This window comes from Polypterus senegalus, chromosome 2 (genome assembly GCF_016835505.1).
Source record: "Polypterus senegalus isolate Bchr_013 chromosome 2, ASM1683550v1, whole genome shotgun sequence".
NCBI lineage: Eukaryota > Metazoa > Chordata > Cladistia > Polypteriformes > Polypteridae > Polypterus > Polypterus senegalus.
In genome coordinates, this window is record NC_053155.1 from 267,633,547 (window position 1) to 267,649,094 (window position 15,548).

The 15,548-nt window shown below is 41.0% G+C and overlaps 1 protein-coding gene across 1 annotated transcript in view; it reads right to left on the reverse strand.

Moving 5' to 3' along the window:
* The window catches only part of tagln3b (transgelin 3b), a 42,922-nt gene extending 29,696 nt beyond the window's left edge, over positions 1 to 13,226 (reverse strand). The window contains exons 1-2 of the mRNA XM_039745512.1: positions 12,920 to 13,226; positions 3,407 to 3,588 (exon numbers count right to left, since the gene is read on the reverse strand). Coding sequence (XP_039601446.1) covers positions 3,407 to 3,586 — 180 coding nt within the window. The 5' untranslated portion in view covers positions 3,587 to 3,588; positions 12,920 to 13,226. The remainder of the gene's footprint in view (positions 1 to 3,406; positions 3,589 to 12,919) is intronic.
* Positions 13,227 to 15,548: the final 2,322 nt, after the last annotated feature.

A 15,548-nucleotide genomic window follows, 5' to 3' on the forward strand; every position in this document is an offset into this window, starting at 1 on the left:
TGTTAGAAGATCTTGCTCACAGTACGGATACGGAAATGAAGTCTAAGAAACGCAAGAGACTTCAAATGATCGACAAGGAAATGCGCGTCTGTCTTTTGAAAACTGATCCTCGCATCAATCTCATATGTGTTGAAAAACAATCTCAACGTTCACATTAATTAAATTTAAGATTTATCCTTTGATTCCTTTATTAATAAAATGTCTTTCAAACTTGTAAAATTAACTGTTTTTATTGGTGATTGTCCATAGATTGTGTCATCACGACTTTATTTATAGGCAGTCCCTCAGGAGAGCCGCGAAAGAAAATCTTTGGACTTAAGTGTGCCGCAACTCGAAAAAGGTTGCCTTTCACTGCTCAAGATGAACAGATATACAGTAATACTTCTGTGCAGAAATGCAAGTTTTATATGTTTTTATTAACAGTGCAATACATACTCTACAACTAGATTATTAAAAGTCATTCAAAATACAAATCACAACTTTATATTGCTATCAGAGTCTTAAAGCAGAATTGCCCACTTCACCATATTCTGGACCACCAGCTAGAAATGTTTTTCGTTTTCATCAAACAATGTTTTTCACCCATTCATTCATTTGTGGTCAAATTCACCAAATCTACCAGCTCCAAACCCAACAGCATTAAATATAAAAAGTTCTCAAAAAAAAGCCAAAAATAATACAAGAATCTAAGTAAAAAAGAAAACATGAAAATTTTAGCCAAAATAAAAAAAAACAGTGACAGCAAGGATAAGGAGATGTTTCGGCCTACCATAAACAGTGTATGATGAGGGGCCTGAGTTTATGTCCACATCATAGCCCAGTAAGCCCCACATTGTTTAACTCATTTTCCATGTCACGGTGTATTTGGGTCTGCACAGTTCAAAGAAAGCAGCATTTCCTCCTCCGTCACTGTCTTGCTAATTAAAACATTGTGATTTTTCAGAATATTCTAATTGCTACTAATTTTGTCAACTTGATGGTGGGTCACATTTTTCCTAATCAGCCATCTCCAGAGCTTTAGTCCAATCCAAAGCTGTTATCTCAGATTATTTGTTGAAATTGAGTTTTACTATCAATTTACTTTAAAGTGAAAAACTACCAAGTTGTACATGAATAATGTTGACGATGCTTGGGCTAATGATTAACAGGTAACGATGCTTGGACAAACTAATCGGGTTACTTTAACGTCAATGTTCAAAGAATTTGCCCACACATCCTAAGTTGTAATAGTGTATTACCATCAGTCCTCTGTAATCTTTTGACAAGTTGTTGATGGGGGATGTTGGGGAGGAGGAAATGCATTTCTTTGTGCTACACTGAAATGTAAAAAGTTGTATGTGCCTTTAAGGAAACCAGGCTAATGGCAATAGGTTTGTTTAAAAGATATAATCATTCTCATTTTCAACTATTTTAACATAACTTCAGTTAGTTTTCATGTATGCAATGTTAATTTCAGTTTTTATTCTGATTAACAAAGCTTTTGTTTAGTAATTTTAGGTTATTATTTTCATTAACGATAACCTTGCTGAGGACCACTTGTGTTTTTGACATGAAAATTCTGATGTGGCCACGTGGACCTGGGAGAGAGAGAATGGGCAGTAACATCTTGAGAAGCAGTGCAGAGAATGTGTGTGTGTGTGTGTGTGTGAATGAGTGAGCCAATAAGAGTGAAAAAGAGAAAGATGGAGAAAGATGATCATGAACTTATGGAGACGCGCTCCTTTTCTTAAATCCATTGGCCTAGGTTAGCTGCCATCGACAAACTTTTGATTAGAAGGATCATAGCTTGGATCGGCTCACACAGTTGGGGAAAGCGAGTCCAAATATCAATGCCACTGACTCCAAGTGTCACATGGAACCAGCAGCATTAATGTGTAGGCAGGGGAGGTGACAGAAAAAAGATCATTGGAGCCACAGAAGAATGGTGGAATGGTGGCAATAATGTTGGTGGACAGTCAAGGATGGAGATGGCCTTCAGTAAACCTCACATAAGGGAGTGAGTTTGAGACACTTGAGTTCTACAATGTATTAGGCTCCCAGTACAAGTGATGACACACATACAGGATCTATAAGTATTCTATTTTGTCATACACTAAATGACAGAATTAAAAAATATCTCAACATCTACATCAAAGATTCAAAACCAAAAGCAGAATCACACAGGAAAATTCAAAATTTTTCAGTTTGTATTCATTGGAGAATTTTTTAAAAATTTTAAACTGTAAATAGTTGACAGGATTCATGGCACTGGAGACAACTACTCCAAAGCAACGAGATGTGCAAGTTCATTCACACTTTAAATTACATCACAAAAAATCAACTAATGAGTTTCTTTAAAAGACTCCAGCCTTCAATCCGTAAGGCAGAATTAAAACATTCAAGATTAGCAGCACCAGGCAGAAAAGAAAATTTCACATATGTCAAAAAAGAAATATTCTCTAGCTAAGAAATCACATTGAGCATATCATGGAATATTGGAAAAAAAATATCATAACAACTAGGATGAGTTTACTGTAAACACCTTTAACAATTATGTGGCCTTCAGCAATCTTGAGAAAGAGCAAGGCTTGGATTGACTCACACAGCTGGGGAGATCTCGTCAGTGCTGCCCCTGACTTAATTAAAGTGAGGAGTGTCACATGGAACCAGCGGCATGAATGTGCAGGGAGGGATGTGGCAGACGAAAGATCACTGGAGCCATGGAAGATCAGAATGGTGGCAACAGTACTGGAGGACAACCAAGGAAGGAGATGACCACAAATACCTGGAACAGTTTTTGAGGGAATTTACTACTCTTTTCATTGTTGCACCACAGCACCATCTGTAGGGAGATGGGGAAAGTGCCCCACTTGCCAGTATTGCAGTGACACCACTGTTGAGAACATACAATTCTGAAGGATTTGGGGGATGATTCATTTTGTAGGCAGTGTAGTTTCTCCATCTTCTGAATTAGACAAGGGGACATGTGTGCTGAGGCCAGGGGTGGAGCTACCATCAGGGCATTCTGGGTGCCTACCTAGGAGTACGTGACAGCAAGAGGGCTTTTCAGCAAATCCCCCAAGTTCAACAAAATGAGTGATGATTGCCCATGTGCTGAAATGACCTGGTGGGGGGCATTCGATGAAACTATTGAGTCTCCACGTCCAGAAAGTTACAGTGGGTAATCCCGCACTGCATTAGAGGACCAGGTGTCTTATTATTGGTGTCTTGCATCAATAAAACAGATTAAAATCAGATCTCGGTTAAGGAGCTAAGTCACCCAGACCCAGGGGACTGTGGGGGTCTTAATCTGAGCATGTCTGATGCTAATAAAAAGGCACTTTACATTAAGAAAGAAAAAGAAACATACATTTATGTTTAACAATGTCGAATTATTTAAAAAAAATAGTCACTGCTGGATATTTACTGTGCCATCCTTTAACCAGGTCTGGAAGTTGTCCTTCCCGGGTTGTGGACGTTCCACATTTCCTCCACACTGTGTGATGATCCAGTCCACCAGCCTGCTTTCGAGCTCGGCGTCGTATTTCTGTAGGAGTTTCTCTTGTACCTCTTTGCTCAAGCCATAAGCTGGTCCTCGGTTGGCCATATCTGTAATAAAAAACACATCCAAATTATAACTCCTAAAAAAAGAAAGTAAAAAACATTTATAATGCTTTAGTTTTGGCTTTCCTAATAAAAAGCATATCATTTTGTTTTATTTTTTGTTTTTTTACATTCTGTGATAAATAAATGACATTACTTCAAAGTTTAAATAAAGTTCTGTCTATCTATCTATCTATCTATTGTAAGAGATGGCCGGCAGCTCAACCCGGCCGGGACGCCCCCGAGATGGAAGGACTGGGGAAGGCAGCTTTTGTAGGACAGTTTTTATATTTTTCTCTCTCTCTCTAATCAAGCAGAGGGCGCTTTATGACATCATTTCTTGACTCTGTAATGAGCCCCCTCTCTGCCGGCCTGCTGTTGATATTGTAGTCTTGGAGGCCATCGAGTCATGGCTTGAACTTTATATTGATCTTCACTTTTTCTTTTGTCACTGTGTTTTATGTCATACAATTGCTGTTGTAACTTGTGAAGTTTGCTTTGTGGTCAACACGGCTTTATGACTTTCTAACTATAAGCTTTGAAGAATTACAGTAAGCAGATTCAAAAAACTCCATAGATGAATGGTGAATGGGCACTACTGCAGTTTAGCCCACCTTCTGCTCCATGGTGCTCTGACTCTTGTGACCCTGCATTGGAATAAATATGTGAAATACAGTAAGTGCCTCAGAAAATGGATGGAACAGTAGGCCCAGTGATAACAATATATCTCCATTGCTGCATGTGGCCATGGTACTGGAGTGCTGAAATACAGTGAATGTAAGTAAAGCTTATTAAAAAGATAAACTTCCTCTCAAGCTCATTTAATTAGTAAAGTGAGGTCCACTTATAAAGTGTATTTTCTCACTGGTAAAATATCTACAGTTGATATCTCCTGCTATGCATTAGTCTTGTTGCCTCACAACTTCATGACCTTGGGTTTGAATCCTGGACTGGCTGGTGGCCATGGGGAGTTTGCATGATCCTCATCCCAAAAACACGTGTGTAGGACAAGTTAACAAATCTGCTGTGGCTGCACTTGTGTGTGTGTGTGTGTGTGAATTCCGGTGTAGTACAGCATTACCCATAGCGTAGGTAGCCTTCTGCCTTGTGGCAGATGCTTTCAAGATGGACCCAAGCTGCCTGTGAACTTGAATAAGCACAAAATGGCTGGCTCTTTCATTATTGGATGTCTCATTAGATTAAACAAAATGCTGATCATTAAATTAGTAGTCACTAGTGGCCTGTAGCAAAATCCGGTCACTAAATGTCCAAATATCTTCCTTATTAACGTAACACACCATGATTTAGCCATCTTCCCTTCTTTTTACTTCTACCACAAGCTAAATGATATAAAGCCAGCAGACATCAAATTCTCTCCATCATGTTCATTAAGACATGAATATTTAATTTCTGTACAATATGAAGGTAAATCAAAACGTAAAGGCAATTAGAAAATTACATGGCAACTGCAATGGATAGAAGCTGATGCATTACAAAACGTTTGTGATGGATTATGGGTAGTTCAAACATATAACAGTGAAGCACTAAACCATTACTCTATTTGAAGCCAAAGTCAAATGAACGTGGACAATCTGCTGAGGGACTGCACCATTGATGAACAATGTGCCATACTGAGATTTCTTTGAGCAGAGGGAGTCAAACCTGCTGAAATTCACCAAAGGATGTTGGGTCATGCAGATCAGTAAGCTGTTTGGGTACCCAGCTTGTGCAAAGTTTACGGTACCCGAGTCATCATTCATTATGGCATCTGCAGGTCAATAGCTGATATATAATTGTGCAGTAACCACAGGCAACGTCTGGTCTTCTCTGGTGAAGGCATTTGTCATGTTGATGTGGGCTTGTGTGCACAATGTTGATGACAGACCAGACTGAACTTCATTGGTTGCACTTGTTCTTCCTGCTTTAACTCTTTCAGGGTGGATGTTGACTTTTGTCAAAGGGGTCGATGGTGGTAATCAACTGTAAACGGTGACAAGACCCACAGTGACGTTTTAGTTGGGACTCTCTTTGCTAGAAGGAAAGTTAGCTACCTTGGTTTGACCATGAGTAGCGAGGAGCCAACAATGGCAAAAATGGCATCAACATCCAGCGAGAGATTGAAGCGAATGTGTAAAGCGAAACACTCCGTGGACAACGCTTTGCATACTGTCGCTGAATTGGACTCTTGACTTTTCGATGCTTGATACAAGTGATCGAAAATGCATGTGAGGTACCAGCTGATGCACCTACAGCAATGGTTGCCACTTATAATGACTAGGGGTACAAACCTGATTGCGATGCACTGCAATGGTGACCGCCACTGCCGCCCCCTGCCGTGAGAAGACAGCCTCTCATGCATTCCTGTTTAAAAGCAGAGATTTTAACAGTGGATTTAACATGTGTTTTTATATCAAATTACTATTTTACTGGATTTTCATTTTTTCTCACCCATCCATTTTCCAAGCCTGCTTGTTATAATGCTGGAATGCAGGAAAATTAAGTCTCACTTCAAAACATCAGCCACAAGGCTGTGAGAGACCCCGGATGGGACACAAGTCAACAGCAGGGCACACCCAAACACAGACATACCCACAACTCCTCAGAAAGGCCTGATTTAGTCAGCCAAACGTGCCCACCTTTGCAAAGTGGAAGCGGCGCAAAATCAGGGAAATGCATGCGGGCACAGAGAATGGAGTCACAGTTAGTGACTAGCAGGGATACAGCTGGGAATCAATTTTATGGAAATAAATAAAGTACATGAACCATAATTAGAGTGAATAGTGAATTGTCATAAAGTACAGCATATCTCAGAGGTTCAAACCTGAATCCAATCCCCCAAGGGGCTACGCCGATGACAGGTAATGAATGCTTCTGTAAGCATTAAGCACTAGAAACCCTCATACAGACTTGTTCACATGTTTGTCCACATCTCCAAACATCTCCATCTAACAAAAAATGGATGGCCAGATGACCCCATGCTAACAATATGTCCTTTGCTGCAAGTAAAGTAGCCCCAAGTGACCATGAGCAATACAGTGAATGTAAGGTTTAGTGAAAAGTTAAACTATACACAAAAAAGAGGCCGTGCAGCCCACCTAAGCTCTTTTAATTAGTACAATAGCTGAGGTCCATTTATAAATTGAATTTTCTCACTGGGAAAATCTGGAAAGTTGAAATCACCAGTGATGGAGCGGCTAGTCTTATTACCTCATAGCTTCACGGCCCTGGGTTTGAATCCTGGACAGGCTTCTTAAATAGAAAAAGACCTAACCAAAAGGTGGGATTCCGAATGTGAGCTCCTTCACTTTTACTTGGCTTACAATGAGCTAAATGGTTGCTGTATCACTTAAACAATGCATAACACTACAACAGAATGATTTTGAATGCAACCTCAGGCAGTCCATCATTGCATTTGACAACTTAACTAAATAAAGATTTAAATTATAATGTTGGCCTGGTTCAATAGTTTTTAGAAAACACTCACTTACTAATTTCCAAATTCTTGTAATAGAAAAAGATACTAGATCTTAAGCAAACAACTCCAGGTCATGACAGACTAAGTGCTAAGGGGTCACATTCTGACCTAGAACTGTGGGCTGTTGCTCACTGATGGCTCTGTCCTCCTTAAACCCATCCACACACCTCCATGGCTCCTTTAAAAGTTGCTTCTCTGTTTTCTCTGCAAGGTGTTCTGTTCACTTCCTGAAAGTCTAAAATCTACAGGCTTTACCTGTGACCTGTGTTGTTGTATGCCATCAGTCGCAGGCATTGTGTGGAAATGAAAACCTCCAAGCACCTGTTAGAAGATGGCATACAAACACCACCATGTTCTAAACAGAGTATGTTATATGCAAATCGGGTCACGGACATGCTTGTGATGAGTCGGCGCATGAGTAGTAAAATTAGCCGAGTTCATCAAAAACATGAATTGTGGCTTGAGCTGGGTTGCCATGATCTTAAATTTATAGCCCAAAGTCAGCTTAAAAATAGGATAGGTGCCAAATACCTGACCTAGACACAGTGGCACACCGGAAAGCTTGGTGGCGGTGTCGAGAGCGAAGGATTTGGTACATACTATCAAAGACCTTTCATCCCTCTTGGAGATATTGGAGAGTGATAGACTGGGTACATATGAACGTACAACTTCCCCCTTGTAGATTTTACAATGATGAAGTACGCAGTCAACTGCAAAAAGCAACGGAAGTAGTGGCAGTTGGATGAAAAGTAGCCCAAAATACAGCACTGTTTTTAAAAATGCAGCCCAAAATAACCAAAAGCCCATTCTTTCCCCACAGACACCAATCAGAAATGGGCCGACTGGGTGGGACAGCCGCAAATCTGGCAACACTGGTGTTGAGTGAAATGCCACCTGCTGTTTATTGTACAGTACTATTAACCGCAGCAGTATGTGAAACGGCAGCCGCTGACACACCACACAGCACTTTCATTTTTATAGTACAAAATGATAATAAGCAACCCACACCTCCCATCTCACAACCTGTTAAACAATCAAACTGAGGAGAATGACAAGAAAGACTTGTGCAAGAAAGAAAGACGAGAGGGGAGGAAATGGCAGATGAGCTGGTGAGGTGAACACCAAAATTAATGGGCACAGCACGAGAATGTGATGATTTCCAGAGAGTTATGAGCGGTTTGTGAGTATATATACATAAATAGTGCGATGCTGTAAACTAAATGCAGTTTTAGTGACCGTGAACAACTTGTTGGTGTCTTTCGTGAGTTCACCTTTACGGCACGCACTACATCTAATTCTGTACCTGAGGTGCAAAGAAGATTTTGCATTAAGTTTGAGAAAGAATTCCTTCTCGTAATAACTACTAAACAGTGGGTCGATAATCTCCCGTTCACTGCTAGAGTGTTTCTTAGACCACTGAGAACTGAAGGAACACCACAAGACATCAAAATGGTGAGATAAGCAGAAGGCATTTAGTGCTGAAGAGAGAGCTGAACATTTCAAACTGGACTGTTCAACGAATCTGATTACCCATAGAAAAGAGAGACAGTGCATACATTTTTTTATGAATTTTTTTAACTTGGTTAATACAACTGTTAAATGAAAATGAGTATGTCAAACTATTTGCAAATTCATTTAGCAAGATGAATGGTTAATGGTGGAGCTCTTTTGAAAAAACATAAAAAAAAAAATCCAAAAAACTTTTGGATGAAAAAATCTTGAGACATTTTCCGAGAGATAATTTCACGTCCCACGAGACTTTGTGCCAAGAGATGAATTCAAAACCTAACAGTTTCAAGGGGGGGCAGAAATAAAAGACAAACAGTAGAAGAAAAAAAGACAAAGAGGAGAAGTCAAAGTAGTATGTCGTAAAGAGGTTGAAATACGTTGGTGAGATACACAAGTAGAGCGGGTTAGAGATAATGAAAGTACAAAAATTCGAAAGTCTCAAAAAACTGATAGTAAAGATTGCATTAGCACTAACAAACAGAAATTATTACTCGGTGAAATAACGGAACAGCGAAAAGAGATCGAATATATGGACATAGGTGATATGACAGAAGTATGTAGATTTTGTTTGGCTTTAAACTTTAAGTCGGTGACTTGTAGACCGTCTAATTCGTGTTGTCATCAGGGAAAAGTAGTGTTTCTTCCCAATGAAGAGGTGTATCCATGAGAATTAAAATATTGATTTGGTGAAAGTGAAATCCACATACACAAGCGGCAGAGACGTGAAATAGCTACCACTTAGCACAGGCCAGAGGGTTGGCAAACAAAGTGAACAGGTGGCGATGCCCCCTAGTTAGACAAAGTAAGAAGCTACATTACTTAATTCATTTTTGAATTATTTAATTCCTTAACTGTGCCACGAGTCAAGTGACCATTCATGCTGTCCCTTCAAAATGACCACATCCTTTCTTTCTCTCGGCTTTGCTAAGGCTTCCACTCCGCACTTCCACTGGTGGTCATACACCTCGGGAGTCTATTTCAGATTTGGATGACAACAGTAGCAGACCTCCATTTTTTGGCTCCCTGAAGCTTGAACTGTTATGGGGGCCCCTTTGCGACTAGAAAAGAGGTTTGGGTAACCACTGTTATCTTCTTTAATGGGGTTGGTTCCATGACAGGTCACCATCATTTTTTTTAACCACTATATCTCAAATGATAAAAATTGCTGTGCTGGATTCTCTCACACATTAAAGTCATCGGTGTGAATAAAAAAATCCTAAACCTTACAGTTTCTGAGTTATGGGGGATGAAAATTAAAATCACTTCTGGGGCCCCTGAAGCTTCAGCCTTATTAGTTTCGTAGTAGATCGAGCCCAGAATGATAAAAGGGTGCTTCCTGCATGGAGCTTGCATGCTCTCCCCATGTCCAACTGGGTTTCCTCCTTCATGTCCATAGACACAAAGTTTCACTGTCCCCCCGTGTGTGTGTGTCTGTGTATTCACCCTGCGTTGGGTTGGCATCCTGTCCACAGGTTGGTCCTGCATTGCTATGAAGGGCTCACAACATGTAGAAGCGGGATTGGAGAATGGCTGATGGAGTATTGTTTAAACTATGCAAGTGTCTCCCACCTTCTCTTTTAGTAAACTTCATGTGAGACATTCACTTGAAAAGAAACAAAGCCATTTACTTTTTTATTACATGGCTGCACTATTATTTGTGTCATTTATGAGTCTGCTGTTATTATGATGACAATCCTCTTTTTGGTTCTCAGTGTCGCACCGATTCTCCTGCTCCTTCTATAGGTGGCTGGACTTGACTACTTGATGATCTGTTTGACGGCTTGTTTTAAATTTTGCTCCTCTTACCTACGGCTCTGATGAGTGCTCAGGGCGAGCGTCTTCCTCACTGACTCTCTTTTCCATGTTTTTGTTCTTTTTCACCCAAGAAATGAGCTGCCTTCATCCTCTACTCACTCATCACTTTGTAGATCCTCTTGCAAACCTCTCCCCTTGATTTTACTTTGGTCCAGTGACCATCCACTCTCTCCTGAGATTTTTCTTCATTGCACACCTAACATTATAAGTCTTCACTGCATTTGCCTTCTTTCTTTAATGCCAACCATTGGGCTTCACTACTGACACCCGCTCTGCCATGTGTGTGCCTTTGCTATACCTGGCACTTTCTCCACATGTCTGCCCTCCTGGCCCTCAAGATCTTCTTCTCTTTCTTGAAATGTCCCTCTTGTTACTTCAGACTTTATCTATGCTGCCTCTTATCTCTCATCAACAGAAATGACTGACTTGGCAACCGCCAGCCAAGCCGCTTCTTCCTTCCTGATGGAAGCCCCCCAAGCTTGTTACTATGGACAACACGATCTCGTGCTCCTATAATTGAATTCACCTTGAATTGTCTTCATCACCGATTAGCAGAACATCCGGCAGATCCCCTGAAAAGCGGGCCTTCTTTCCGCAGGCCCAGATGTGGGCTTGCTGCTGCCCCATGAAGCCCTTTTCAATCCTTGTGGTGTGCTCTGTCTGGAGCTCCTCTTCCCTTCCTTTCTCCTGAGGACTGTGGCTCAGGCTGGGAGGCAATGACTTGGGCTACGCTTTGCCTTTACGGCCCTCTCCCTTCCACTGTTTCCTGCTGTTAGTTGGTTGAATTAAAACTGATCACCAAAAAAAAAAGCTTCCTGGTTCTTGTCATTTTCTTCCATTTCCACAGTCATTCCTTCCTTGTAGAACAAACTATCCAGTTGTTCCTGAAACAATCTTTTTGTTCCTTTTATGAAAAGATTACAAGACTTACAATGTTCCCATTTTATCACATTCGTTCAAGCCCTGTTATTAACTATTCAATGACAATGACATCTTTCTTTATTATCTAAAAAGACTGCAGATGGCGGCAATAACCGGAAAGAGTGGTGATAAAAATAAAGCCAGAATAGTAAAGAGCGTTAACATCTCAAACAGGAACACAAAAAAGAACCTTAATATTAAACGGTGACGGCCATACGCATGTGATAACACGACAGCTGGAAGAACGAAGACATCGCCACCCCAGGAGACTTCTACTGAAAAGAAAGGCAATCAATTCTTGGGTGTGTTTCATCGCCCCTCATTAATAATTAAAAGAAATCAATGTCACATCTCTTTGAAACACAACTCACTTAAATCGCTGACAGCATTACAAAAGAACCAGAGGGAGGCGAGTAATTCTTACTTTTCATTGAAAGGTGTAATGACAACAAACTGAACTGAAGTGCTGAGACGCTCTTTACAGAATGCAATCACCAGCTGTTTAGTAAAACGGAGAAGAAAGTTGAGGACAGGAAAACGAAACGTAGGCAGCAAGTCCTGCGAGGGGAGCTTGTTATGCTTCTTATTCTGTGAAATCGACATTTTCTGTATGATAGATAGATAGATAGATAGATAGATAGATAGATAGATAGATAGATAGATAGATAGATATGAACAATATAGATTAATATATCTCTAGCTATCTATCAATCATTTATCATATTATCAATTATACTGTACTTTTCCTATCTATCTATCTATCTATCTATCTATCTATCTATCTATCTATCTATCTATCATTAATCACACTTTATCAATTATACTGTACTTTTTCTATCTATCTATCTATCTATCTATCTATCTATCTATCTATCTATCTATCTATCTATCATTAATCACACTTTTACAATTACTGTATGTTTTTATGTTTTATACAATCATTTATCATTTAATGCCCCAACAACCAGTACAATTTTGATTGCCTACTAAATCCTGATTGCTGAGACCACCTATTTATATTTATATGCTCTAACTTGCGCTCTCCATTTTTCAACATTGCTCACATTTTTTTTTCCACTATTTATTAAACAGACCTTCACTATGATAGCGAAATGTGTACCTTTATTTATGTTTAATGCTTTATATTTAACCCGTTTGTCTCCCCGTTTCCTAAATTCTACATTACATTCCAGTTTGATGAAAACTGTTTTTAAAATTTCGTGTCGTGAAATTATGCGGAGAAAGCCGATAACTGTCTCCAGTTGCCAACGCCCTAAACCAGTCCATTCATCGATGAGTTTTTAAAACAAACAGTTGCCCTGTTCAGGATATCTAAAAGTTAAAGGGAAAAAAACAGAAATGTATATTGTATTGTTTAACTTAATACGTGTGTAATGTCAGATGCGGCGGAGCTCGTCACTTAAAGCTGCTTCGCCCCGGTAATTGCTTCTAACTTCATTATGCCGTTACACGCAGCGCAGTCGGACATATCAGACTTTTACCATGAAACTCCCACATGTTACCCCTCGCATTTGATTATTCCGTAGTTTGTTGAAATAAATGCATTCGTAAAAATCGAGCAAACTTCGACGCGGCGTTAAGGGCAGCCGGACTTACCGTGTGGCGGTGACGGGACGCTCTCCTGCGTTGCTTGATCGGACTGAGATGCTCTCGTTCTCGTGCTCGTGCTGCCTGCCTGCTCGCTTGCTTGCTCGACGACTGAGCCTTTCTGACGCTCTTCTGCTGGACAGCAGCTACTTAAAATCCACCTTACGGGTGGGTGTGGCGGACCAGTGATCTATCGTGTGACTGCACATGCAGGGGGATCTCAGAGTGCTGGATGTTCAGCCCAACCGGAGCGCTCCTGCCTCCGGTTACAGTCGCTGTACACTTTGGGTGCACTGATGGATGTGTGGCATTGTGTACACAGCCAGACCAATGTACATTATAATGGGACTGAACCAGGAAGCCGGAGATATGGCACAGGCCCAGGCCCTTCATGATGCTGCAATTCCTGCCATTTATTTCTTTAGTATATGCTTTCAACGCTGAGAAGAGTGACCGTGTGTTAGTTAAACGGTCATGAAATGGATGGACGAATAGGTATAAATTATATGATCACAAAATTTAACATTAATTATTAAAAAAAAAGTTTCTTTAAAACGTATTCATTTGATAAAAAATAAAGTATTAACACTATTACCTAGTCTAACATTTGGCTTTACTTTAATCTTAGTGCTACTTTTTAATAGCTGGGTAAGTTTTCTTTTCTGCTAATATAACACATTTGTGCATTGAGATCATTTTGATAAAAAAAATACTTGGATTGTAGCACCATGCTGGTGTTCGGTGGGTTCTGATCCAGGAGATCCTCACTCATTTAGTAGCTCGTGGTCTTCCGAAGACCTGCTCACCATTGCCACAGAAGTTCAAATTCACGTGCCACTTTGCCAGGCCTGCTGATTTTCGAGGCTCCCCTGCAGCTGGCGCTGAAGCTGCTCATTTGTATGATGGAGCGCCAGCTCCTTCTGTTAGCGACTCATCCCCAAGGTTACTTGTCAACATTGTGATAATGGCCCTGAGGTTGGGGATATGTGAAAATGGAGGAATGGATTTAACACTCAGGCAGCACTCGTGGTAGGTGGTCTTTAAAAGGACCGTTGGTTCTTCTGTGACCAAAACTGCTGACTTCTTTTCCAGGTCACGACTGCAGGCCTGTTCTTCACGGGCTCCTTCCCTGCATTCTCAGCTACTTCAGGACCTGCCATTACTTCATGCTGCTGACTCCATCTCACGTTGCGGATATGGGGTCAGAGACAATGCCATCTGCCACAGCTTCCCCAACTGTGTGAGCCAATGAAATGCAGCCACACACCCTTTAGCAGAGGAGATGAGCCTCCAAAGCGTTTGTAGATAAGTGCTGTCTATTTGCACGCTCTGCATGGACTCCTTTAATGGCTGGCTTCTCAAAGCGGCTCCGTCCCTTCTGATAGTCTGGAGATGTCTGAACAACGTGTATCTCTTTCATGCAAACTGCAGACTTTATATAGTGTTTCACCACAAAAACAGAGAATCATTTTTATGTTCATTAACTTTCTGGTCAGTCTGGATTTTTTCGAATGTCAGTATTCTTTAGGAAATTCATTTGGACTTTTGGTATCGCTGATGGCATTTTGCTATTTTGTTTTGCTTTGATGCGTTGCCATTTTTGCTGTTGCATTTCCTTCTATTTGGTGCTTTTTTTTGGCATCGTCAGCCATTTTGTGTCATCAAACTGACAGAGAGAGGGGTTTTGGGAGCCTGTGCTGATTACTGCGCATTGCCTCTCCCACCACGTGACGGGGGATGCGAGTGCAGCGGGTGGCACCTCCGCACCACACTGTAGCAGTGTGAGGTTTGTTATGGTGGTTGGAGTGCCAATCCTACCACCAAACCCTGACTTTTCCTTGTAAGATGGAGGATCTGCTTGCAGGGCTGGATGCAGGTTAGCGTCATAGCCAGGATGGAGCGATTGCAGGTTAAGGGCCTTGCTCAAGGGCCCAATGGAGTAGAGTCACTTCTGGCATTTGAACCAGCAACTTTCCGATTCCCGGTGCAGATCCCCAGCCTCAGAGCCCCCATCAAAGTGGCAAAACCAAAAAAAAGATATAAAGCAAAATGACATCTGAAAGCCAACATGAGAGGCGATGATCACAGTCAAGAGATCAAGAGGGTCAAAACCAAAAGTACACACGAGAAAACAGCACAGTAATGAAGTCTGAATATTTCAGAGGTCTGACATCTGCAGATTAGTGGAGGATTTGAACTCATAGCCATCCTTTTATGTCACTGACACATGACTCCTGACCTCAGAGGCCACACCCCTAGCAACGCTAGACGCGGACCTAACAACGGAAATAAACAATGGTGGCATTTAAGGTTCCAAAAACATGAACAACATACTCCACTGCAATCACTTGACACCAAAAGCTGCACATCATGAGATCATCAGCTGGGAGACATCTAAGGTGACAGTCCTGTCCTCCCTCCTGGTGTCCCAAGATTGTGGATTTCCAAAGAACAAACAAGTGTTCTAGGTTTTTAGACTTAGTGTTTCAAAAATGTATTCCAAACAGGAACTTTCTTTAAGACTTGGGTTTGGTTGCTTTGGTTTATATTTTCATCGTTGTTGCACTTACTTGACCACAATTATGGCCTCTCCATCTTCTGGTCCAATTTTGTCTGCTTGTACCATTGGCAGAACACA